The 27158-nt window shown below is 44.2% G+C and overlaps 1 protein-coding gene across 2 annotated transcripts in view; it reads left to right on the plus strand.

Moving 5' to 3' along the window:
• The first annotated feature begins 702 nt into the window (after positions 1–702).
• tcf7l1b (transcription factor 7 like 1b) overlaps positions 703–27158 on the plus strand; it is a 33358-nt gene continuing 6902 nt past the window's right edge. For both annotated transcript variants that reach the window (XM_085180340.1, XM_085180341.1), the window contains exons 1-7: positions 703–1743; positions 1870–1942; positions 2060–2187; positions 19096–19179; positions 25996–26131; positions 26369–26471; positions 27071–27154. In XM_085180340.1, the coding sequence (XP_085036466.1) occupies positions 1558–1743; positions 1870–1942; positions 2060–2187; positions 19096–19179; positions 25996–26131; positions 26369–26471; positions 27071–27154 (794 nt within the window). In that variant the 5' untranslated portion in view covers positions 703–1557. The remainder of the gene's footprint in view (positions 1744–1869; positions 1943–2059; positions 2188–19095; positions 19180–25995; positions 26132–26368; positions 26472–27070; positions 27155–27158) is intronic.

A 27158-nucleotide genomic window follows, 5' to 3' on the forward strand; every position in this document is an offset into this window, starting at 1 on the left:
AAATGTAACCACTTCCCTTGTTCTTCCAAAGCTTGCAAAACCAGGCTCCAGTCCTGTTCCTCAAATCAACAATGGGGCAATGTGCTTGAGAGAGAGAGAGAGAGAGAGAGAGAAGTGAGCCAGGCATGTCACAGGAGGCCTGGATGTTCAGAGCCTTGTTGCCTCACTGTCATGCCTGGTAGCTGTGCCGTAATAGGCCGTGCTTTATCCCGGGTGTTATTGCGCTTTATTGTTTCAGGGCAGCGCAGACGTGCAATTTAAATAGAAACGTGTAATTACGAGTTTGTCACTAAAAGCTGGCCTGTTATTTCCTCCCTCCCCGATGGAGGCGGCGTGGTCTCTGCTGCTTACCTGAACAATACTGGGAATATCATCTGGTCACGTCATACGATAGACTGCTGCTGTTGTTTACTTAAACTATTAAAAGGCGATTAGGGTGACGCGCTGTTTGTGCTTTATTCGCATGTTTAAAACAAAGCGAGTCCACATCGCAATTTGTCTACAATAATAATAATAATAATAATAATAATAATAATAATAATAATAATAATAATAATAATAATAATAATATATTGGGGTGGTGATGTATTTGTGGTCACGCAGCCCTCCAGTTAAAATATCCCCCCCTCCCTCATCACTTCATGGTCTGTATGGAGACTGCGCATTGGTGGCTTTAGGGTTAAGAATAGCTGATGTAGCCTACACGGCGGTGAATGAAGTGTCGGTTTTCAGCGCAAACTCCTCCTCTACGGACGGGCTTGCGCTTTTCTTCCACTTGAACAACCAAGTAGTTTTCAGAGCGCATTCCCCGGCAGCAATGTGGAGGGAAAGGGCGAGCACGTCCAGCTGAACCTTTTATTTTTTATACTTTTGCACGTCTTTTGTTATTTCTCTTTTTCTAGTTATGAACTTTGTTTACGTCGGGGGCCCACATAACAAATTGTCGGTTCTCGGGGAAAGCAAGCGAGTCCGAAGTGGAGAAAACTGCAGCCCGTGTCGTTGTTGTTTTTTTCCCTTTTTCTTTCCTCATTTTTTTCTTCTTTTTTTAAAAAAAAACTTGAGCAGTTGTTCTCTTACGCATGGATATTAGGAGATGAAATCGGACGTGTTGCTCGTTCTTGAATAACCTCGCTGTCGCGCGTGCTGTAGTTTATGTGGTCTCCGGACTCTTGTAGGAGGAAAGAAAGTCCCATTCCTCAGCGGCACAAAAAGTAGAGACACACAGGAACCGTAAGTTGTCCACAACCTGCGAAGGAGACGAAACTTTGCCAAGTTTGCGGCGCATCCGGCCACCGACGCCAAGCTTTCATCGATTTTTTTCTGTCGCCGTTGCAAACTTTTAATTGTGGATTATTAACTCAAGGCTCGACATGGAGCACGGGATCAAGTTCAGAGGATGAAAAAGGAGTTTTAAAATATGAACATTTTCTTGTAGTTTACTGCTCCAGTGGTTCGCTTGGACTACGCTGATCAGTTAAAGAAAGGAAAAAAAGAAGAAAAGGTCAATTGTTGCGTTTGTTTTTCGTCCTCCTTGATACTCTCCACTCGTCTGCAAAAATGCCACAGTTAAACGGAGGTGGTGGGGACGATTTGGGGGCCAACGATGAAATGATATCGTTTAAAGACGAAGGGGAGCAGGAGGAAAAGATCTCCGAAAATGTGTCAGCGGAAAGGGATTTGGATGATGTGAAATCCTCCTTAGTGAACGAGTCGGAAAACAACAGCAGCTCATCAGACTCGGAGGTAAGTGCAGAGCACATTTTAAGTGCTCTCCGCGGGGCTCAGCATTAATAGAAATGGGATTTAATAGCGCTGAAAGTTTCACTAGTTTCCCCCTCCTCCTCCGTCTGTGTCTAATGTCCGTTGTAGCAAGCAGAGAGGCGCCCCCAAACCAGACCCGACTCAGAAAGTTATGAGAAAACAAGAGACTACTTCAGCGAAGGTAATGATAACAGTAATAATAATAATGACGATAATAATAAATAGGAACTCTGGGTCTTTTGCATAGTGTAACTGGTAATTGTTGTGTCTTGCTTAACCATTTTCTTTATCCCTGCAGCACTGAGAAGACAGCAAGATGGTGGCTTTTTTAAGAGTCCACACTATCCTGGCTACCCGTTTCTCATGATCCCAGACCTCACCAATCCATACCTTTCTAATGGTTCGCTGTCTCCCAGTGCAAGAACAGTAAGTGTCTCTGCGGATGTGTTTCCCTCCCCTTGCTCTCTTTTCTTTGTTCCCTCTTACTCTGCAAAAAACTTTGGCCGTGCGTAAAAGTTCCTTGTGCACAACTCAGACCGCCATATTCCCTCCGAGTGGCCTCTCAAGGAGTACTAACTACTTCTTTGTTCTTTTTGGGGATATAAAATTCTCCCTGCCACCCACCCCTCGCAAAGGCTCGCATATGAGAACTTCTTATTCAGATGGAAACCTCAGACACGTTGCTCAGTCTTTTTGAAAATAAGGAGCAACTTTGACAGCCCCTTACAAAAACTGTGCTGCAGCTTCACACTGGGTCTTCATTATATACTTAATAGTGGCCTCGCCTTACTAAAGCTGATGTTATCTAAAGTGCTGTTATTCCAGGGACTTGTATTTTGCAGTGCAGAGGCTGCTGTTCCTTTCAAAAATGCCATTTTAGAATCGCAAGATATTCTCATGTTGCTTTTGCTTGCACCACGTTTCTTTCTAATGTTTTTAGCTTCAGTGGCATTTCTTTTGATAGGCAGGCTAACTTCTTCTGTTGGCCTGCATATTAAAAGCTACTCTGCAAAAGGGGGGAAAAGGCTGTTGGTCAGGTCATATCCTACAGTAACAACAATGTAATACCTCACTCTGACACACACGGGAGGCATTTCACTGCACCGTGTCCCCCGACAGACGCTGTCCAGAGACTTTAAATGTCCAGATAAGGTTGACAGTCTTAAGCAAGTGTTGCTGATGCAGAGTTTGGAGTGTGTCATTTAACTTGTTGCATTGAGGCATTCCCAGCTTGTGAAGTTGTAAACACTTTATAGTGTTTAATACTCATTATTGGTTTGGTTGCTGCTTTTTTGTTGTTGTTGCAACTTTTCTTTTTTGCAGTGCTTGGCATCAAACATGACATTTTCACACAGCAGTGCGTAGCCAGTTAGTAATGCTGTGGACTCTTAAGGTCAAACAGACACACATTTTAGGTAGTTTAATATTTGGAATCGGGAGACTGTTAAATGCAATGTAATTGGTGCTGCACAAACTTCCTTGAAATAATCTCTGCTTGTGAGCTCTGTTTTTCTTGAGATTGTCCATCCCCCAAGCCATGTCACCCCCCCCCCCCCACCCCCAAAAAAGGAAAAAAAACAAAACAAGTACTTTCGTTAAGGCCTGGCAGGCATCTGACTGAAAAGACCCAGCCCCTCTCCCCTCCCCCTTTATCCTTTTCACTGTTCCTTGCCCACTCCCCTTGCCTCCCTGTACCTTCCATTCAATTAGAAAGGCGTTAGTTGACCATTGTTATTCTGAGCAGTCTTGATGGCTTCATTGGAGGTCTCCATTGGGGCTCATTAACTAAATGGCTACTCCATGTGATGCACGCTACCTTGTAGTTTGTCTATGTTGTTGGTTTTGGCCACCAGACTTTCCGAGGAGTGACGTCACAACCCAAGAGATAAACGCGCTCGAATAGAAGTGCATTAGAATACGTTTATTCCCCCCAAAGGAAACTGTGGTAGATGTATTTGGTGTAATTAAGAAACAAACCTAATGGCTTCAACTCTGTTATCTCGTCCCTTGCTTTGTTTTGTCATGCGTGTCTGGTATGAATGCCTCTCTCTTCCTGGTATTTTCTCTAGGAAAACAAGAGCTGAAAATTAATACAGCTTATTGCTTGTGGCAAAGTAACAAATAATTACAGGGGATTTTAAATTCTCAGGTATAATCCTCTATATTTGAAGGAAAAAAAAAAGAATGGGGTCAATAGGACAAAGTGGGCTGACTGTGTCAATCATCACTGTGGCAGAAAACAAGCAGGCAGACAATAGCTGGCATACTTAGTGGTCGTCTTAAGGTCGCCATATTGTACTGGGCTTTGGACTGGCTTTGTGGCTTAAATGTCGTGAATGTGATTGGGGAAAGGCTCAACATTTTTCTTTTTTTTCACCTCTCATTGCGAGAGTCCGGTTTATTTACACCTGTGGATCAAGTTTAGTGCAGATAGGCTTACAGAATAATATTTATCAGTAGCCTGCATACACACATACACACATGATGAGCTCTGCAGTAAAGTTTATCACGAATCATCATTCTGTGGAATATGCAGATAGGCTAGTGAGATTAAATTTCTTCCTTGGGTAAATGAATTTGTTTTGTCACCTCTCCCGTCTTGACATAAAAACCATCCTGGTGCCCGCAAATACTTTTATGATGTTGTGCAGCTTGGAACGCCCTGCTGCTGGAACTGCCACATTTGTTTTATAAGCGCGCAGCAGTATGCGGTTGTACTTGTGCTGCATGAGACGCATTAAAGTTGTGTCTCTCACACAGATCGTGTGATTAGTGCCAGGCAACAAAATCCACTGTTTCCATTTCCTGGTGCAGACTAGGCAGCTTGATACCTTTGAGCGTAATGTAAATGTTTTTTTTTTTAGTTTTGTATGTATGCAAGATTTGCATGAAACTATTTATAACTCCTACTTGTGCTCTCCCAACCAGCTGCTTTTGTGTAGTAATGCTGCATGTGCATTCAGTGCATATAATAGATGTGAGGTGTTGCTCAAGAGTTGTCATGCAGTAATTTTACTCTGCAGTCTTGAAGGTTTTGAGCCCCTAACTTAAAGAAAAAAAAAATTGGGATGTGGCAACCCTATCATGAGCAATGAGAGACAGGCCTACATGGGATCAGCACAGAGTTCCCCTGAGGGCCAAGCATAACTGATTTAAAGCCTGCTCTGAGCTGACATTCCGCTGTAATCCACTGAGAGCTGAGGAGGAGGTTTTATGTTTGCAGAGATGTTCCACCAGACCTCTGCCTGCTGTGGGGCGCAGGACCGGAGCATTTTTTTAAAATGTTTGTTTTGTTTTTTCCCCCCTCTTTGTCAAAGTTAGCAGCACAAATCCAGCTAAATGTTTGCCAATTCACTGATTTGCATTGTGATCGAAGACTGTCAGATTTAACTTGGCGAAACACGCACTCCGCTCCACGCCACCGCCCCTTGTTGCCTTCATCAGCACTTTTAGATAACTCGGCCACTACATCACCATCATCCTCGCCGACGAGCGAAATGCCTCTTGTGTGTGAGAGGTGGCGAGAGAGTGTGAGCGAGGTTAGCCGCTCAAACATATCTTCATCAAATACACGGTGGGACACTCGAACTCCCGAGCACGATTGTTGAATAGAAAATGGTTTGAGATCGAGATATGAATGGAGAGCTTGTATAAGTCTGGACATGTCAGTGGCTACGATTGCACGCCGCATTGGCTCTCACCACCACCGCCACCCCCCCTCAATTCTTTCTGGTGCTTTTGGTGCTTAAAATGTCCAGACAAAGAAAAGTCAACACAGACATTGTCCCGCTGAATAAAAGGGCCTCTCCCTGCATAAGCAAAGCCTGTTTGTGTGGAGATGTCTTTTCATCAGGTGGCTCACTTGGCATTTCACTCACCTTGCTGCATGTGTGTGTGTGTGTGTGTGTGAATGAGCAAACATGCAACCATGCGTGCTGCACGTTTGTCTGTGCAGAGCCTGTGAGCGTCAGGAGGGTTGGGGGAGTGGGGGCGTTCAGGTGAGGCTGTGTGGATATTTTGCAACAGAGGGAACAGTGTACGGGGCGCTCACATTCTCACAACGCTCAGTGTTGTATTCCTGAATGTCGGCGTGCAAATATTTTTATACCCAAGCGCTGTGTCAACACAGCTAACATTTTTGACTAGGTTTATAGTTTTTAAAGGATTTTTTCCCCTTCAAAGGCAAACACATCTACATCAATTTGGTGGCACTATCCAATTAGAAGGAGATCTCGATCGCCCGCAGAAATGCCATCACTGGCTGGGAGCTCTCGCCTGGAGTCATTTTGATAATGAACCCTCTGCTCGGACTTAAAGGAATTGAAAAACAATCATGATTTAGTTGCAGAAGAAGGGGAGAGATGTTTACATTCTCAGTTTCCACATAATGTGTGAATTGGTACATATTTCACGGCTGTATATCTCAGCAGTTAGCTTTTATATTGCACAGGGGTAATCAAGGTCAGTTCTAATTAGTGCAACACAAACCAGTGCAGCTAATAATATGTTGCAAATGTTCCAATTTACACAGCAACTAACCAACAAATCAGTAGATGTTATAACTTTATATCATCTCCAGCAGCGTCACATGCAAATCTTGGGGGGGGGGGGGGGGGGGGGGGGGGGGGGGGGGGGAATGCATGCATCTGGCATTTGATTTTCTGCCCACGGATGCTTTCTTCCTACCATCCCTCACACACAACTGTGTGAAATGGTGTCAGTCCTGGTCTCTATCCTTCTCTCTCTAATCTCTGTGGAAAGCATGAGCTGGCGTCAATTCCTCCCGCTACCCCATAGCCTGCTGGTTCACTACCTAACCCACCCACTCGCCCGCCTGACATTAGAAATTCTGTTTATAGCGTTCTCTGGCTTCTCGAGCGCGGGGCCCATCAGGAGCATCTCAGCACCCTTTGAGGAAAGGATAACCAACATCTCCCCTCTCCAGCCGCAGACTCCCCATGTTCAGTGACATCAATGAATCCCTTTGATGTGCCAAGATGAATATGTGTGCGAGTGTTTTTTTTTTTTGTTTTTTTTAAATCAATTTATGTGTTTTTCTCGTTTGCTGCGTTTGGCCAGAACTGCTGCTCAGTTTGGTACACTGCTTTTTCTCCTTTAAAAAAACCAAACAAAAAATGGGAGAACTTGTGTTTAAGTCGAGATACATTTGGCCAAACAGGTGAACACGTCTAGCGCTTCGGAGCGCACGCTGATGTCTCCGCTGTTCTAGTCTCGGAACACAAAACTCGCGTTGAAGAGTTAAATATAGGCGATAGGCGTTCCTGTGAACAAATAGAGAGTCATGTCTACACATGTCCTTACTCTGCGCTCAAACAATTGCAATGCTTAGCGGATAATCTCTGCATCATGAATCTATTGTGAGACTCAAATATAGTTTAGTTAGAAGCAATGGAAAACCAAAGCTTGCTTTCTTTGTCACTCATTTTTTTGGTTAAACTGTTACATATTAAAAAAAAGCTGTTCTTAGTGCAAATTAAAGCTCGCATGAATCGTGTGCGTGTCTCTGTCCTCATAGAAACGGAGAAGGAGTTTTATTCTTAATACAGTTTGTCAGAGTTGGAGTTGGAGCAACTCTGTCGGATACCATTTTTAAATGACTAAATTACCTGTGCTAGACAAATGTCGGATGATATATCGGTCGGGCCTTAATTATGCCTGCATCTAACCATAATTATGTTTATGATCCAGCCAGTTGAATGAAGGTGGATTAACTGTGTAATCGCTTGTGTAAAAAGATGAACTTGTGATTTTTATGTCTGGATTGGTTAAATTAGTCTTATCAGTTAATTAGTCTTTTCACCTCCAGTACACTGCTTCTCAGTGAAAACTGCAGATAAAATCATAATGATAGTGATCCCTACCACAGCAGTCTAACTGGTAGATAAGGGTAGAGTGACTGTTTCCTTATATAAGTGTTTGTATGCCCATGCATACCCATAACCACTACTGTTTAGGTCGCATAAAGAAATGTTTTCCCTCTATAATTGTACCTTAAACTTCTTGCTAGTAAAATGTGATTGTACAGCAGGAAGACAAAAAAAAAGCTCTAAACAGGGTTTCATCAGTCTGGTATTCCAAGCAGCTGTTTTCAGTTTAAGCACTGCAGGCAGCAGCAGAGGGAGAGGGAGCAGGCATGAGGAGAGATTGTTGATGAGATGTGGTGGTAGAAGCATAAACTGGGGCAGATACGGGTGCTGCTATTCCTTTGCCTGTTATCCTGTGGTGGGCTGCCTTCCAGACCTTGAGGCACTCACTTATCTGAGGGATTCTGTCTCCCACAGAGCACAGCTTCTTCTTCGTAGACCACAATGCCTTACCATTACCTTAAAGTCACAACCCAGTCAACAACAGCAGGAGGATATCAGATCATGTGCATGTAGCATCAGTACTACTGAGATTTACACCAGGCCTCGCTTCGGTTCATATGCAGGACACGGAAGTGCTCTGTGCGGCCCAATAAAGGCATGCGTATGCGTTGTACCAGTGAGGCTGTAGTGTCATACTAAATTAAGAAGTGGATGGACATCCTTCCAGAATGAGGTTAGTTGACTGCAAGCAGAGCAGCTGTTCTTCTGGTTGAGGTTATAAATCAGCAATGCCGCTTCCCACCGAGTTAAATGGTGGAGCAGGTTTGGGAGTGCTGTTGGAGCTCGTAGCCCACTGACAGATACATGTCACACATCCGCACGTTGCACCCGTACACAACCTCTGACCTGTTCCGCACTGACATTTTAAGAGTTGGTTCAACCCGTGCAGATTTTCACTTTACCCATAAAGCAAATGCATCTCTCACTTTGTCACACATTTTAAGTTGCCGCGTGATGATTTCTTGCACGTTGTTGTATTGAAATAGACCAAAACTTGCACGCGCTTGACTATAGAGCCATCGCTGTAACCGATAAGACTGACGCGCCATCTGCAAACTGAATTTAGCTCTGGTAGCTCGTAAGTAATGGATCGTATATGTAACTGTATAAATAAAGACGGAGAGCTAGTGTCACGTGTTTAATACATTTATTTAGACACACGCATATTAGCCTGGGGTAAATGTATGTCACAGAAGCCTTATTTCACTCTGTTGTTTAAGCCGCTATTGGAACGTGTCCGTGTAATCTTTAGTGGTTTGCATTTTATCATTAAAAACTGTCTGCAACAGTATTTGTAAAAGAATTTATGCATTGCAACAGTGTTTTTTAAGTGAAGTTTACAAAATGTTCATGAGGGCACGCCGATCTTAGATATCTAAAAAACAACAACCAGGAAACCCCATAAAGAAGTGCATTTAATGTGAATGCGTTTGTTAAATATCACACATTGACACTTTTCCCATGAGATCAGGCTGCCTGTCCTGATATTGGTATTAACGTAACCTTTGGGTGCCCTTCTCTTTCCCCGTTAGCCTCATAAACCAATTGTACTTGTTAAGAAGTCACAATGTTCTGCGGAGCAGCAAATTAGATTAAAGCCGGGCAAAGGCACAAGTCATCGAAAATGTGTAGCCTCCTTATCTCGGTCCAGACTTGTGGATCCTGTTAGAATAAACAGCAGGAGCAGCAGGAGCGTCTGATGGCCTGAGCTGTTCGCATCGCCCTCAGCCACAGGATATCCCTCTTCCCTGACCTTATCTGCTCAATTTAAAATTATGAGGTAATGTTCTTGATTAGTTATGAGTAAGGGATGTGATTGAGGGCCTTGTGCTCAGCAGACATAAGACACTCTTTACAGATAGCGGGATTCCCCTAACGCCTGCCCTCAGATAATCAGCATGATTAGGTTGCTTTGTGTTGAGAGTTTATCATTTGATATACTCAGCTTGGGTGCTTCTTTAAAGAAGTAAGTGTTGGCATGAGGTTGATCTTGTATCAGATGATAATCATGGATGTGGGGTAGGGTCAGGATCTCCATCGGAACAATTCCCTACATATTTGACTGACTTATTTGCTTCAAATGTAGAGTAGCTACATTAGAAAAAAAAAAGATCTAATCAAGCCTATATGACATGGAATAGGCCAAGGAGCCCTTTTGTTTGATTTGTACATGGGTTAGAGGAGCTGGCTATTGGAAATCCCTGAAGCAGGCTTTAGGGGCAGGTCTGATTCTCGTGTGAAATGGGAAGGCTCTATAGCTCTCGGCTGACTTGACTGGGGCTGTATGGGTGTGTTGGCAGGGGGAGCGCCGGTCATGAATAGGGTCTTTGACTACCTCAGACTTGCCCTGAAAGGCAGGACAAAGACCCTAGGGCAACGGCTTAGAGCCTCACAGCTGAGCTACAGAATGCTTGGCCCAGTCTTCCTCCCTCCTTGCCTGATTTAAATACTACAGTGGCTTTCAGCATTCTGGCGACGGAGCGCTCGCATTCACCGCAGCACATTTACCATCAACTTTTCCCTCTGTTTTTGTTTACAGTAAACCAATGCCAGAGTTGTTTACGTAATCCATTGTACCGAAATCCATCAGAGGTGCGGGTGAATATGCATCAGTGACTCTCTTTAAAACTGCCTGAAGACGGACTCATGCTGTTCATATTAAGCAGAATTTATTTTGCTGCAGACTAACTGTTGGCATATGTGTGTACCACTGCTAATCACAGCTCCACTCAGAGTTGTTAATTATGGCGCATTTTTGCCTATCCTCATGCAACATGGAGATATTGGCAAGTAAACGGGATAAAACTCGCTGCGCACCTCTTAATCGCTCGATTATTTTTGACAGATCTGTGTGACTCTTCAGCTTTCGAAATTTGCAGGGGGAGAATAAATAGCCATAAATCTTTTCTGCAGAGTTAATGGGGTTATTTGAGTCCTGTCCAGACACTCTCTCCCCACAGAGTGTCTAGTTTCAGATGTCACTCAGAGCTTTGTTTGCCCCCCTGGGTGAAGGGTTAGAGGTCAAGGTTCAGGGCCAGTTGGCTGAGTGGCCGCGAAAGCTCAGGCTTCCCCTCGGCATATCCGATCCCTTCCTCTACATCAGCCCAGCAGCCACAATGAAGGGATCAGTTTGCTGCATTTGTCTTTCCTTTTCATTACCCGAATGATTTTCGACTCATGTCAGAAGTGTAATTAAAAGAGTGCCATTCACGGTTTTTGCGGGGGGAGAATACAAAGTTACTGTGCTTGTTTTGAAGTTTCGCTGCTTTTCCTGTTTTGTCCATTATTACCCCCCAAACCTCCCACCAATCTTTAACTGGGATTATTTTCATAATTTGAACATTTCTGTTAAGACCTTCTTAGCCTTTCTCAATTAAGAACACACCTCAGCACAATCTCACGCGGCCTCAAATAATAATAATAATAATAATAATTTAAAAAAAACTTCTCAGTTTCTTTGTTCAAAACACCTCAAAACTTTCAGCCCCCACCCACAATCTCAACTTTTCTCCCTGCCCCACCACCGCCACCACCCAAACATGTCCTCCAGCCAGGTTTATTATGCCGTTTCACGCAGACCAAAATTGCAGCTGCATGGAGAACAATCTGGAGCACATTAGCTCAGGCGCTGTGATTTATAAATTGTTTCTCAGGCCATAAATCCCTGCTGTAATTGTGCACAAGCACCCCCCCCTCCTCTCTCTCTCTCTCTCTCTCTCCAGTCACCCCCTCCTATTCTCTCCCTCTCTCTCTCTCTGAGCAGCTTACAGTCCTTGGGTTAACATTTAATTGTTTGCAGAAGTGTGCAGCTTGGATTGAGTGGAAGCTTGTTGCATTGTGGCACAGTATCGCAGAAACAGTTCTCCATGAAAGATAAACTTTCCTACTTTTTTAAAGGCTGTTTGTAAAAACCCCCTTTGTTTTCCTGTCGCGTGGTGTGAGCTAAACGTTCAGAATGGGATGTGAGCGTTTTTGTCTTCAGCTCCCTGTTACCGTGGTTCATGCTCTGCATTCCTGAATACTATGTAATTGTAAGGGGGCCTCTCCTCAACCCTGTCCCAGGGAATCTGATATTTACAGCAGCCCCTGATCATAATCACCTTGCCCCTCTCATTAGATTGCATTGAAAGTGAAAGATAGCAGCAGCTGTATTGTTTTAAGTAGCATGTCCAGCCTCGAGGTCTCAGTGGTCTGGTTAATGTCATGAAGATTCTTTTCTATACAAAGTTGTGACAGCCTGTATGAATTAATATTAGTTGCTCAAAACTGGACATGTTTTCCCAAAATATGTAAAAAGTGATTTAGTCAATATTAAAATAAACAGATATTCTCAGGCAATTGATGGTGCTCTGCTTATGTTCCTGCTTCATTGTTTTGCTTTCAAGAGACCTGCTGAACCTTGAAGAGGTAAAGGACCTAATGACCCATCCTCATCCCGCCTTGTGATTCCTCTATAGGCTTTTCTTCACACCGTGAACGTGTAGGTTTTGTCTGACGGGTTTCAGGCTTTTCAGAGTTTCAGAGATGTAAGAAGAGCCCTGCACGGGGACAAAGTTATAGACAAGCCTATTGCTAAATCGTGATTTAGCACTCAATATCAGCACGATGAAAACGAAGCCTGCAGACTGTAAGGAAATGACTTTTACAAATGTTTCAGGTATTAAAAAAAACAAAACAAAAAACCCGCTGGCAGTCCTCCAGACCTCCCTGCAGTCTGCTGACAGTACGCATAACTAATCCCGGGGAATGTCATGGCAATTTTGTGCTGTGTCACACATTGTGGAGGTTTGAGATTGCTTTTACTGTTCGATTCAAAAGCTACATTGTAGCACATGTAGCAAATTTCTTTCTTTTGTGCCACATGATTTTTGAATATAGTTTGCATGACTGTTAGAGCTTAAAAACAGCGACATATAGATGGAAATGAATTGATTCCACGTCAAAGCGACTGATTCCACAGCTTTGCCACCTTAAATTATATGGCCTCAGTCCCTCTCTGGGTCCCCTGTGTTTGAGGACTGACTGTGGCTGAAACATACCTGTGGCATTTGAACGTGTGTGTGTGTGAGTAGCAGAGAGCTGGAGGAGAGTGGAGGGAGTGGAGTTTGCAGTGGGGTGATAGGGATGTCAGGTAGTAAAAACTGAGATGAGGCAGGGCCCAGAAGTCTGCGGGGCCTGGAGATTTGCGCTTTAGCACTCAAGAGAGCAAACACAGGAGGCATCTGCAGGCAGCTGTGTGTGTGTGTGTGTGTGTTGGGGGGCGGCGGGGTGTTAGGGGCTGCTGCTGCTCAGGACAGGGGGTTGGGGGAGTGGAGCTGGGTGGTGGTGAAGAGACAGAGGGGAGGGGGGTAGGACTTGCAGAGTGAACACAATCAGCCCTCTGTTTTCATAAGACTTGTGGTATGTGAGAGCAGAAACAAATGTGTTTAATTTAGGCTCTTTTTTTCCTCCTTCTCTCTCTCGCTTGCCTTCTCCACTACACCCACTTATGCCCACCTTAGTTTTTCAAAACTGACTCCCCCCCCCTTCACGACGCTTTGCTGCCTCTCCTCTAGCCCTGTCAGCTACTCTTGGGAAGTTAAAAAAAAAGAGAGAGAAAAACAATTGTGCTCTGTCAGTGAGAAAAAAAAGGTGCATTTTTAGACGTACGTGTGTTTACTCTCGGAGGTTGGGGGTAAATATTTATTTGCAATTTCTGGAAAAAGAAGAGAGAGGGGTTATTTTTATGTCTTCCCTGTGTATTTGGGAGTGATTACCACGCTGTGGTATTTGCCCCGTTCAGCGCGAGCGGGTGGGGGTGCACGCACAACTTATTATTGCCTCCTAAACGCCTTGGCAAGAAAACGCAGCATTATATTGGTAACCCACGCTGTCTCCGGTCAATTTGTGTTTGGTCATAAATGAAAAATTCAGGTCTCACTTGTGTGTCATTGGCGTAGTGTTGACACACACACACACACCTAGATTTGATTTCTAAGTCGAGCTTTACTGTAAACAACCAGCCGACTGCTGGTAACCACGTCGTGTTCTGGAGTTAATTATACAGACGTTTACAGCTGTGAATTTCAATGAAACGAGGCTACTCCCCAAACAATAAAAACGTTGCGTTCCTGCGCGACTGGACAAACAATGCCGCGGGTCGTTGAGCAGAAAGGATATCTTGGACATTAGAGGGCTAGCCTGTCTTGACATTGGATCATTGTGACATTAGCAGGGAGACGTTTGTGACAATCGAAAGCAGATCTCCAAAGGTGCAGAAAACCACATAACTGACTTCACATAATTAACTTTGAATAGCTTTGCACCCTACTCTCTGTCTTTATGAGATGGCCTTGCTCTTACCAGATGTATAATTATTTTCTCCTGCGTCTAATTACACAGTGAGTTTTTATGTGACCTGCTGTTGTGCTCTGTAACAAAATTACTCACTTATTCCTGACTGTACCCTCACTTTAGCTTTAAACGGCTGATTAAAATTACCTGAAACCCAAGGAGGAGAACAATGGCGGCTTCATTCTAACGCACACATTGCAGTTAACGTTGGTTACACTCTAGATGCAGGAAGTAATAACTCAGGACCATGTCATGCTCAAGGAAGACAAAAAAAAGAAAGAGTAGCCTCATGAAACAAATAATTGCTTGAGTTGCAGAAATGCAAACGCCTGCTGAAGTTGCAGCTCACTCACTGAGACAGAATGTTAAAGAAGCTTTTTATGGGGGTTTGTCTTGGCCTTGTATTCTGTTAATGCTGTTTTATTACTGAAACAGCAATAAATTCACTCCAAGGACTTTTCAAATAAACCCGGTTTGCTGGTGAGTTTGGCCTTGTGCAGAATACACATGAGGTAGTCATATGACGGCATCGCTCATTGAGTAATTTAAAGCTGAGACCTTTTGAGAAAAGCGCAAACCCACGTATCTTGCCTGTTTTCGGAAGAGCAGCACGTCATCGCTGCGTACGTCCGACATACAGTGCGTATCCTGCACGAACCGTCTTGGAAATGTCGGAAGAAGCTTGACGCTGCGCTGTCAGGACCTCCCCGGCGCTGCCTCCCCTCATCGGTCTCCTCGCTCCCCTTTTTTTTTGCACTAATAGTTCTTTTGTGTACAAGAGCATGTTAAGAGGCCAATGAGCCTGGCCTTAATAGGCCACGTCGCCATAGAAACCACAGCACTCTGGATGTCTGACCTTTGACCCAGTTTTTCTACTGGCTGTGAATAAGAGTGCAGGACGACCAACCAGGTCACAATAGAAGCCTGGCAAACCGAGGGAGTGCCCTGTCATAGTCACTTAACTTCATTCCTCTGTGGGCTAATGGACACTTGAAATGTGGTAGCCATTAGCAGCATGCTATTTCCAGTGCAGCAACACGGGCTTCTCACGGTTAATGTAGTATAAACCAAGAGGACAGGCTTCAACCCCAAAAGTTTTTTATGGGTGCCTAATGTAACTGTATTTATACTCCATGTACTCTGCAATAGAAATATCATCATAACTTACACTCTCACCAAACTAGGTTTTTTTCATCTTCCTCTAATTAACAACCTCCCTACCACCGCTACTAATGCATACTTACCTCATAGTGGACCAGTTGAAAAGTCCACATTCAGTGCAGGCAGTAGCCTCATTCGCAGACGGTATTGCGGGTATTACCAGCTGAACTGCTTGTCATTTCCCCATCAATTACACGCTAATTAGCACAATGACTTCCAAGGTTTGCTTAACAATTGTCTGCGTAATTGTCCTTAATGTCGACAAACAATGGCGCTTAATGCAAACTCTGTGCTACCTATCGCACTTTCCTTTGTGCCTTAAAGTCTTTAATTGTGTTTCATGCATAGATCAGGTTTAGGTGTCAATAGCCCCGCGTGGAGCAGGTGATATCAGCAGAGAAAACCTGGGAGGGACAGTTCCTGCCGGGAGCCTGACAGGGTTATTGTCTGAAGTTGCTGTTCATATGGGCCAGGGGGACGGTAATTAACACCTCAGCCAAACAGCAAGCTGTGTGGCCCATTTGTTTTCTGTTGGGGAGGAGGGTTAAAAGAAAACAATGGGGAGGAGTTCTCCACACAGTAGGTGATTGACATTATCTGCCCGGGTGATCCATGGAGGCATTCCTGCTGCTCGCCTATTCACTGCAAGTTGGGCGAAGCCGCTTTTACAAGCACCAGGCCGCGTCTGAGCTGCCACTTTATGCATATTCGCTCCTTTATTTGTTGCCTGTCTGACTGTTTTTCTGTTGATTTGAGTGAGTTAATCCAATTGAGCATATCATGCTAAATGGTAAATGGAATTGTGCTGATATAATTCTTTTCTACTCCAGCTGACCACTCAAAGCGCTTTTTGCCACAAGCCACATTTGCCCATTCGCGCACATTCAAACAGCGCTTCATTTTATGCCCTTTATAACTAAGTAACATTTGGTGTGGGTGGGGGTCCATGTATTGAACCACTTCCTGATCCACCGCCACCAATCCTGTAATCGGTTTGAGATAATATAGCAAAATTAACATTACCTAGATTTACGCTTAACACGACTCCTCAGTGCGATCTTTAAGTTGACAGATAGTTGTTAGCAAAAGTTTGGATTTTTTTCTGTCCCTTTGGCAGACTGTCTGACTTAGTTTGACAGCAAATGTCCAGACATCTGTCTCTTCTCCGTGCTCCGCTGTTGGCCTGGAGTATGGCAGCACACACTTCAGAGATGACAAAGACTCTTGGCTGTGTTTTCCTCTGCTCTGTGAGAGCAATGTAACAATTAGAACCCAGCTCTGGCAGGCCACATGCCCCCGAGCATATGTTGTATTCTCTGTGTTCAAAAACCCAAACGCCTCCAGTGCAGCTTTTTTGGAAAATTTCAGTGGCATCACTGCCACCTTTGTTGCATCTGGGTCCTGTAAAAGTAGCACATTCTACTGATGTCTATTCTGAGTGTTGGAGGCAGCAGGGAAGGCTGGAAGACAATTAGAGAGTTACGAAAATGGATCAGCTAAACTTCACTTTAGTTACACACTTCTTTCAGTACTCTGTCCGAGTGTGTTTACCAGAGCTTCCAGCTCCCATGCTGAAACAGGCATTGCTATGAGACCTCAACCATATGGCTACGTTTGTTTCTAATAAAATAAGGGCACGTGTAAAGCATTTCCAAATGTCTTGCAGTTTAATTTATATTAGGTTATCTCCTGTTTCACTCTTTTACAAACATCTAGTACCGCTTAAGCCACGGTATTTGAATCAGCCACTTAAAAAAAAATGCTGGCTCCTATTCTGCAGTGCAAACTTTCTTCTGACACTTTACCTGTTTTTTTTTTTCTCTTTCCTTCTGCACTGCAACACAGAGAAAGTTTTTGCTAAGCAGCATGGCCCCCAATTCCTCACCTTTTGTTTCCAGAGGCAACTCACAGACTCGAACACCCTCCCTCTCTCCCTCTCATGTATGAGTGAGCGGTGTGTAGCTCAAAGTGTGGACTGGAGCTAATGTGACAGTGTGCGGCTGGCATTACCTGGCTGGATGTTTCGGGGAGTGTGTGAACAGTCGCTACACAGGGCACACTGGCAATTAAAAGAAAAGTAGGTGCTCAGAAAAAAGTGCCCAGGGGCATGTTCCTCAGTCCTGGCAGAAGCTGTCAAATAAGGGATGGATTGGGTGGGAGAGCTGGGGTGGGCACGGCCGGGCCAGACCAAACGCTCACAATAGCGCTCGTTTCATTTGTGGAAGGACTCATGATTGACATAGATTAGACAGAGAAAACTGCATTGTTTTGGATTTTCTCTCCGGAGAGTAGCATTCATTAGGCACTATGCACACAGCAGAGTAAAGTTTCAATAGGGAGCTAGCAGCCTTTAAAAGCAACTGCCTCCTGACAGTTGTATGGACTTGGGCCCATTAGTTGGAACCTACGATTCAGCCTTGAGCAGTATAGTGAAAATGAAGAGGGCTGATGTCAACTCCAAGAATTTCCCCCCTTTTCGAAGGGGGAAAAAAAAGGTCCCCTCCCCCTACCTTAGTGCTCTGTTGGACCCCAGCTGTCAGGAAACAATACCCTCTGCCTGCTCCGACAAACTAATTCCTGAAAATGTTTTTTTTTCTTCCCTCCTCTCCCTTTTCCCTCTCCTGCCATAATGTCTTTTCCATTTTTAACCCACAGCCATCCAAGCTTCCTTCCTCCTTACAAACCCGGAGTGATGAATGGAGTTTTAAAAATCAAAACCTGAATGCATGACTCCTCTAGTTTGCCTCTTTGTCATCATTTATCCTGCACCGACTTTTAGAAAATGGACAAAGCTTTGCATATATTCTTTAGCTGATTTTTTCCAGCTTTAAAATTTTTTTTTTTTAAAATGTATTTAAGTCACGGGTACTATTAATGACCTTCTTTATTAGCAAGATGTTTCCAGTGGACGGACTTTTTTTTGCACTGGAAGTCATACGTGGAGTCTTATTTATAAAACAATGCTAGTTCACTGCAGACTGATAACAGTGGATGCATGGGGGAAATTGCGCAACAACATGTGACAGAATTTATAACGCTACCGAAACAATGACTTGCGAAGGCTTTATGTGTCAACTCGACATGGGCACGAATGAAAAACAAACAACACTACCTATAAAATAAAACTCTTGATTATTTTTAAATTGTACCAGGGAGAAAATCCACATGCATGACAAGCTGCTGTATCCGGTATTTAAGCTGATTCATAAACCAGATGGTTGGAGCTCTCGGGCTTCATGCTATCTTCATTGCTGTGGGACAAAAAATGCTCAGTTTGTTGCATCGAGCAGTAAAACCTCTTCTTGAGCGCACTTCTCACAAAGGGAGAGAAGAACAGCAATAATCTGACGAGCAGTTGCAGATTTCTGTCTAGCAAATGCCAGGAAAAAAAGAGTGTGATTACTTTCATATTTAAAAAAAGTGTGGAGAAGAAAGACACGAGCAGGGGCTGCGATCAGGTCAAAAGATTGAGGTGGGTAGTCAGGAGTCTTTTGCTGATCTTTAGATGGTTCTTCCTCTTCCTTCCAGCTGTCTCTTCCCACCCGCTCAGCGATGGGCGCCCACAGCTGGCCTCTTGTTTTTCCCTGACAAACGGCAATTTCACAGTCCTCCACCAGTCCGCTGTGTTCACATCGCTCTTCCTACTCTCCGCTGTGCCAGAACTCACTGTCAGACTCCAGCAGCACTGCGGGTCTCGTACAGGTGTCTGCTGGAGATCTCTGTGGGTTTGACACCATTTTATGCCACTTTTGCACTGTGCAGAAAAAAAGATTGGTCTGCCTACACTCACATTAGAGAGTGACTTTTGCACATGAGACTCTATTTTTGAATGCGTTTTGTTAAATCCATATATTTTCTTTTCAGTTTTTTGGTTGTTTTTTGTAACCCCCTTTCCCTGTAGTGTGTACTTGCTGTGGTTCAATGCTGCTTCTTTTTTTTTTCTCACTTGCAGTACTTGCAGATGAAATGGCCACTTCTAGATGTCCCCGGATCTGCAGGACTAAAGGATTCTCGCTCTCCGACACCTGGCCATTTAGTAAGTAAATCTCAAAACAGAACAAAATTCAAGCCAGACAACGATAAGATGTGCAAGCGGGGTTCGACTCCGAATTCTTGGCATTACCGATCACTGACAAACACTTTGGATTGCTGCACGTGCACGCTGCAAGTGTCGGACGTCTTCCGCAGGTTTGCTTCAGTGCGTGCGTCAGAAAGATTGTGGAATAAGTTAAGTGCTTGCTTGACAAGCAGCAGAACAGCTTGCATGAGGGAAGAAATAAACACAGAGTAGAATTTCACACACTGCACAACTCAGCTCAGCGAATCTATTAATGTGCACACCAGCAGAGTCCCACTATTTACCCTCCCTTATTTTTGTGGCGCTAATAAGATGCTTCCTCCCGGCTGCATCCTACAAGACATTAACCCAATTATCAGACAAATCATATAAATGTATTGAGGGAATCAATTTACTGCGAGCCGTATAAATGCTTTAATCAGACCATGAGCGTAATGCGATTATTCACGATAATGAAGTTATCGTGTGCATGCAAATCTGCCGGTTCCCACCCATCCATGTGCAGCTTCCCACCACAGCCTGCAACACCCGCAGTCCAGCTGCTCAGCAGCCTGTCTGTCTTTACCACAATAACTCAGTCTGCAGCATAAATCTCTCAAGTTTGATCTTCCCTGCCATTCCTCAGCTTTCCCACACAGGTGTGAGCTAATCATGATGGTGTCTCACTCGGGTTAGACAATGCGGGGTCTCAGCAGACCTGTTTGGTTTGTGGCTTCACTGAGGGATGTGTGTGTTTTTTCAGATGGAAAACACAAGATAACGTGGAGCCTGAAGTTGACTATCTAGCATCTCACCTGCATGATTGTATCGGGGCGTTTTCTGGTTCAGGAAGCCCATTTTTAAACAGTGCAGAGAGTAGGAAGCCATTGTCACTGCTCTGTAGTCGAAAACAGTCGCCGTGACTCAGCCCCCTTGACCTTAAATCCTGACTAGACATGCTTGCTGTGTTTGCGGTTGATCCTCTGAATCCTATAATTGCACTGATGCATTTGACAAAGTCCTCATTGAGAGCAGTTAATGGGAAATTGTGAAGAAAACAGAGTTTGCTCATGGGACTGCAGTCCTGACTTTATGTCTCAATTAAAGATATTCTATTAGAAAAAATGTTGACCTATCAGTGACCCTTTTTGGTTTTCTTTTAGACTCGAAGCAGCTGCTTGGTGAAGTTTTGCTGTTTAGCCAGTACTGAACACTATAAAATTGTCTGAATCCCCATTGTAGAGAGCAATAATTCACAGAAATGAATGCGATGACGGTAGTTGGATTAAAGGAAATTAAAGAACGTTGACTGAGGTTTAGTTCTGCGGTTGGATTGTTTCTGTTCTGTCCTTCAGTAGCTGTTGCTACTTTTTATGTGACTCTATTGTGTCTTGTGGCCTTCATGTCTTTGAATGTCATTAAACCAGAAAAGCTAGTACAGAAAGAAACAATGTAGAAGTCTGAGAATGCGAGGGATCGTTTTCTGGCAAAAACAGTCTGAATACAAAGTATCATTTGTTTTTGTGTATTTCTCTTTGGAAGTTTGGAACATGTGTTCTCTTTTCTTATGCACTTAAATGTTTAAAAAAATGTTTTTGTATATGCACAGCAGAACTTGGAAATTGCCTTTAAATTCAACATCTGTACAAGCTCTGTACTGGTGTTGGCGTTGTTAATGCTAATACTGTTAAGACGGCTGTAATGCACGGGTGGCACGCTGTCAAATGTCACGTATGAAACACTTGCGGAAAAAACAATTATGCTTTTTTTTGCGCTAAATCAGTGTCAGTGATGGGGAAGTTCACTGAAAGTGTAACTGCTTTCATTTTGTCATCTAGATGAGCAAGTTGCTACGCTCTATCTTGTGACCTGTGACCACAGGGTTATTTGATGTGAGGTGGGTAGATCGAACGCTGGGTACGGCGCACTGCGGGCACTGAGGATAAAAAGTGAAACACCCCGCTGTGCCCTTACCACCCCCACCCGCACCCCCCATCCCCCCCCTTCTGGGCCAGGTGCCCACATACTCCTCTGGTGTGCTGCTGCTGACAGGGAGCCAGGCTGATTATGTGCTCATTACTCCAGCCGAGGAGAGAGAAGGAGAGTGGGAGGGGAGCAGCAGGCTGGCTCCCCAGGCCTGCAGGCTCCCTAGGCCCCAACACTGCACTAATGAGAGCAGGGGGAGCGGATGGGCACACACGGGGGGCCAGGGATTACTGCCCAGGGCCAAGAGGAGCCAGAGAGAGAGACCCAAGGAGACGGTGAGGAGACCCCAGCAGGGACTCCTGAAGCGGACCTGTTCCCTGCGTGTGTTAGATTTGACATTGTTGCTTTTTTTTTTTTTTTATGTGAAGATGGACCGCCACAGTTTGGATTATCTGTTGGGGCCTGCTTATAGGGATATGCGTATTCATGCATTTTAAAAGCATGTCGACAACTGGGTCCACTGATAAGGTTTTTGCAGTCTGTCATGGAGAGGCCTGCTCAGTCAGGCTCTTCTGCACATTAATAACTTTTAGCGAGTTGCCACATGTTGATATGTGGCATATGCGTTCTCAAATTTCTACCTTTGCCTACAGAGACCAATCGGTGTTGCCAGAGCAAAATTGCTTTGCCATTTCTGACGATTCTGTTGGCGTGAAACAAGAAAAGATGTTGGTGAATAGAAATTGTGTTCGGTGGGTACGTGAAGTCCGGGGAAAGACCATCTTGCCACAGATTGGGTCCATAAGGCCTGTATGCTAATCGGAGCCTGCTCTTGCCCGAGATCCTCAATTATTCAACAGACAGGTTTGTTTAGCATTCAGTTGGTATTGCTTTTGGTAGTAATGATCATGGTGGGGTTGGAGGACTGGGAAGAAGGGAACAAGCTTTTTTTTCATGAACATACCACAGCGTGTCTTTCGTGCACACACACACACACACACACATGCACACTCGAGTGAACCCCAAAAACCCCCATTTCAGCTCCTGTGTTCAGAGGCTTGCCTCATGAATAACGCATCAAAGGCGCTGCAGGGCCAGGTGATGCAGTATGGAGAACTTGTCAGCCCATCAGTAGTGACCCAGCTGGAGGAGAGGAGAGGAATCTTCTATAATATATCGATTCCCACTTTGCTAATAGTGATCACAAGCCTTGCCGTACTTACTTGCAGTAATTCATCCATTAGACCTGTTGTCTGTCTCATTACTGAATAGTTTTGTTAATCTGTTTTACAGAGAAGCTGTGACTCGTTAATCAGACAGAACTGGCTGTCTGTCCCTCAGATGCTTACTGGATTACAGCACACTCAGTCGTCAAATATGGGCCGATCTGCGCTTGACAGAATCGCCCTCTTTGTTTCAATATGGTATGGAGTAATCACGGCACCAAGGGGCCTGATCCTGTCAGCGTATCACAAGCTACTTAGTCACCGAATTGTTTAAATGAATCAAAGTGGCAAGGTAGAGAGCAAGATTCCAGAGATGCCTTTTTGTCGATGCCTTTTTGTCTTCCCACATGCGTCTGGTGTAATTTCTACATCTATGGGCTCTTAAGACATTTTAAGAAGAAATATCAAATAAAAACGATACATTTTTTTCCCTCCCCAAAGCGATACACATATTTGCCTTCGACCTATATTCTTTTAACAGACCTTTCACTGGGAGTCCGGTGAGATTTTCTCGTTTTGCATTAGGCAGCGAACAACCGAGATCCATGAAATCAAAGGCTTTGGGAGGACTGTACTGAATACTGATCTAAGGTCTGCAGTCCTGCTGGGCCACTGCAGAGACAGGATCCTCTTCAGAAATGTGATGAGGAACCAGTGCTTTGATTCCAGTCGAACTCTTTAGAGGAGCGTACTCAGATCGAGTGCTGCAGACTGAATTCTTGAGTGAAAAGATACTGTTTATTAGTGGCCGATTCACCAGAAAGTAATGTTACTGTCTGATAATTTACAAATATTTATCGCTGGTTAGGCTCCAGAGAGATCTGTCCGTGTTTACAGCCATATTTATGGTGCTGACTTTGCTAGCTCTCTTCATTTATTTAATGACCGCTGAGGATGTTCACTCCAGTAATCTGATGCCGTATTATTCTAACCTAGAATTATAATGCCGTTGACCTTGTCAGAGGCGATGACCAGTCGCAAAAGTGCACATTGCCTGTGATGAATGGCATACTTTTTGGAGTGGCTGATTTTAAAGACACACAACCGTACGACACGGTCAGTCCCCTTTCACTTCCTGTTGGCGTTGACAAACAGGGCTCGGATTTCTCAGCATGCCAGGCATTCTTTTCACGCCGTCTTTCCTCGAGTTTTGAAAGGCCTCTGAGCCTCCCACCCAGAATCGCCGAGCATAAAGACACACAAAGCTGCGGGGTTATTCAGTTTGTTCTAAGCTCTCTTCCCCATCGGCTGTTTGCCTAGTAATTCAATTCAGATGTGCAGGATCCAAAAACATGTTTGCTTGAATGAAATCCACTCCTCCACCCACACTGACCAAGGACTGTGCTTTTCTTAGCACCGTTCCAAGTTGGACAGCCAGGCTAGGTGCTGCCACCTCGGCCTTTTTAGCTTTAAGCCCTCTTCAGAGACAGACATCTTTTCTCTGCACCGGCTCCGAAACTTTCTGCTCTGGCTTTTTTGTTTTTTGTTTTCCCCCCATCTCTCTCTCTCTTAAACCTTCCTGTTACTATTTCAGATGAGCAGCTCTGAGTGTTTTTACTTGGATAGATGAGCGTTATGCACCATTGCAGGCATGTTTGGAACAAGCACATCTATGTAAAGATTTGTATCTTTCTGGCGTAGACAGCGTCTGTACGTGTTGTTTGTATTTAAAACGTGGCTCACGACTCCTGCGGTTTTCCTCTTACACTTGGCTCGTGGATAATAATACTACGCCTATGATGGTTTTCACGGGCTTGAGGAATATTACCCCGGACATAAAGCGAGCCAAAAAAGGCACCGATAAACAAGTTGTTTGCTTTTGAGTTATGATGTCTGAGTTCTGGGGAATTTAATTAATTTAAACTAGCTTACAATTATGCTGATTTCTATTCATTTAATTAAAAATATATGTAGAAATAAAAAAGGAATTTGCTAGCTCAAGTATCCATTTTCATCTCTAACAGAGAAGCTCTAACAGGTAGCATGTAAGTCAGAATAGTTTTGCGTCCATGGAAGCTGCACACGGCATTTCTCTCTGCATTTTGTCAGGTTGCCGAACGGAAAAAGCAGCCTGGATTTGAAACTAGTGCCTTCAAACTTAGAAATATGTTTGGAGCGCACGATTCATGTATTCCAAGATATGAATTATTAATGGGCATCATTTCAAATTCTCACTGAACTGCTTCCCAAAATGTGTTGGCACCCAGGTCTAGAGGTCTCAAACAGCTCTCACAATATAGGGAAATTCATAAGTCGGCATATTGTACATGAAGTGGAACAACAAAGCACAACTCAAATATACATGACATGTGGGACCGAGGATTTTAACCTACTAAGTCAACACCATCTCTACCACGATCTAAAGCCCTCCGTTCTCCGTATGCATTTACCTCGCGTCCTCCAAGTCTGGAGACATTTTAAAAAAAAGAGAACTCTTGTGGAAAGTGATCTTAATATAGCCATGTTTAACACCAGTAAATATTTTCCCCACTCCATCTGGCATTACCTGAATCAAAGCCTGCTTTAAACAGGAGAAACCACTTTGCTAAAGACTTTTTTTTTTAAAAGAGGAAAAGGTTGGACCTTCCTTTTTCTTAAAAAAAAAAAAAAAAAAGCTGCAGAGAAAAAGCTAACATTTGGAACAATTCTTAGCAGCGTGAAGCAAGAGAGCATACAGGACTCTCAATGCAAACCTTGTTCCCTGGCAGACCACGTTAGAGAGAGAGACAGAGGTTGGGAAGGGGGTGGGGAGGGATATTGAAGAAAGGTTAGCCTGGAGGAACAAGACTTCTTTCTCCCCTCCCACCCCTTGACCCTCCCTTGTGACAAGTTGAGCCAACAAGTGCTCTATTCAGCCCTGCAGCCAGGGGAAATGACTGCTAGGCTGAGTGCTGCCTAATGAAAGTAGAGACGCTGGTTATTATTATTGTCTTCATCATCCCTTTCTTAATGCTGGTCAGATCTCACAGAGGATGTGTGCTTTCTTGTTTTTTCACAGTGTGTGAAGTATTGTGGAAATAAGGGAAAGACATACTCTGCGTGTTGCTGGCCTTTCTGCTCGTCACCACTTATCTGAAGTTATACAGAATTTTAAGTGGTTTTCCAACATTAGCAGCATTTGTAATCCGCCCGTGGTGGTTGCTGTCAGACGGAGTGGGAGATGATGGCTCCACATGTTTATGGTCGTTTCGTTTACCTTAGCCCCATTGTGTTTATTTGCGGCTTGCTGGTGCGACTTTTGGACTCGGTGGCACCGTTGTTTTTTTCTTCTTGGACTGAACAAACAGTTCTCTCCTCAGCTAAATGGCCGTAATGATCTTGGCATGTGTCCGCGAGGCCTTTTTACTGCTTCTTGGTGCCGGTCCAGATTGCATCACAGGGCCAGTCACACGCATAAACTGTGATGTTTACCATGGAGGGCATTCACAAATTATGGCCTATTTATGGCGTGCATTTCTGTTGTACAATAGCCAGCGTGAATCATGCACTTATGGGAGACAAAATGTTTGCTTCAGATGCAAATCTAAATAATTCTTTGATGTGTAAATAAAACACTAGTACAGAAAAACACATTAGTGTCACTCTCTTCAAACATGATGTCAGGCAGTTGTTGCTCACCTTCAGCTCTCTGTGTCTCCTTCAGTCCAATAAAGTCCCAGTGGTACAGCATGCTCACCATGTCCACCCGCTGACGCCCCTCATCACCTACAGCAATGAACACTTCTCCCCTGGCACGCCGCCATCGCACCTCTCCCCAGAGATCCTCGACCCAAAGACAGGTAAAGCATCTGATGGACGCACTAACCTTCACATGGAATCTTTTTGCAAGGAAAAGTGGCGATAAAACTAGAGTTGTTGTGTTATAATAATATGAAATTAAGCACTGAAATGTGCACAGATAAGTGCACATCTTATTGGCTTAAAAGTTTTTTGTGACACATAAATTTGGCATATATTGTGCAAGTTTGATATACTTTTTTCTTTCTATTAAACGGATCTTTCTGTGGCCTCCGCAGGTATTCCTCGGACACCTCACCCATCAGAACTGTCTCCATACTACCCCCTGTCTCCTGGTGCAGTCGGTTCCATTGCACACCCTCTCAGCTGGCTCATGCCACAGTAAGTTCCTTTCATTGTGATCTGTTTGCATAGCCAGATGTATTACTTAGTTATTTATACATATCATATCTCTTTTAACTGGCTGCAGTTACATGTGCTCGCCTAAAAAAAATAGTTTTTTTGACGACCATCTTGCGTCACTTTCTTGGAATGAGTTCGCTTTGTGGGCGCGTCCACCTGCTGTGATGATGCATATTAACAGACCACCAGAGATGTTAGCTAATTAGCTGCGCTGGCTTAGTGGCCAACTTTAGACCGCTTCTCCCTGATCTAAAATTTAAAAAAGCGCAATAAATGATTCATAAAATTCAAGTCAAGCAAGAAAAAAAATAGTATTTCTTGTCCAGAAATTTTTTGATTGCTACACCCAGGTTTTAATGCAGCATAGAACTATATCATGACAGTATCATGACAAGAGGAATTTATGAGCATTTATTGGTTTTGCCATGGGTCCTGTAATCAATTGCAGCGGTGGGGTTCCACAAGCGGGGGATTTGAGTTGATGAGGGGAGGATTAGTGCTGATGGGTTAGCTGTCAGCTGTATTTGATCCACCTCACTTTGCAGCCTTCGCTCACTCTGTGTACCTCTGTCTCCCAGGCAGGGCCAGCACATGTACTCCATCCCTCCGGGGGGATTCCGTCACCCCTATCCAGCGCTAGCAATGAATCCATCCATGTCCAGGTGA

Source organism: Neolamprologus multifasciatus, chromosome 12, assembly GCF_963576455.1.
Source record: "Neolamprologus multifasciatus chromosome 12, fNeoMul1.2, whole genome shotgun sequence".
Taxonomy (NCBI): Eukaryota; Metazoa; Chordata; class Actinopteri; order Cichliformes; family Cichlidae; genus Neolamprologus; species Neolamprologus multifasciatus.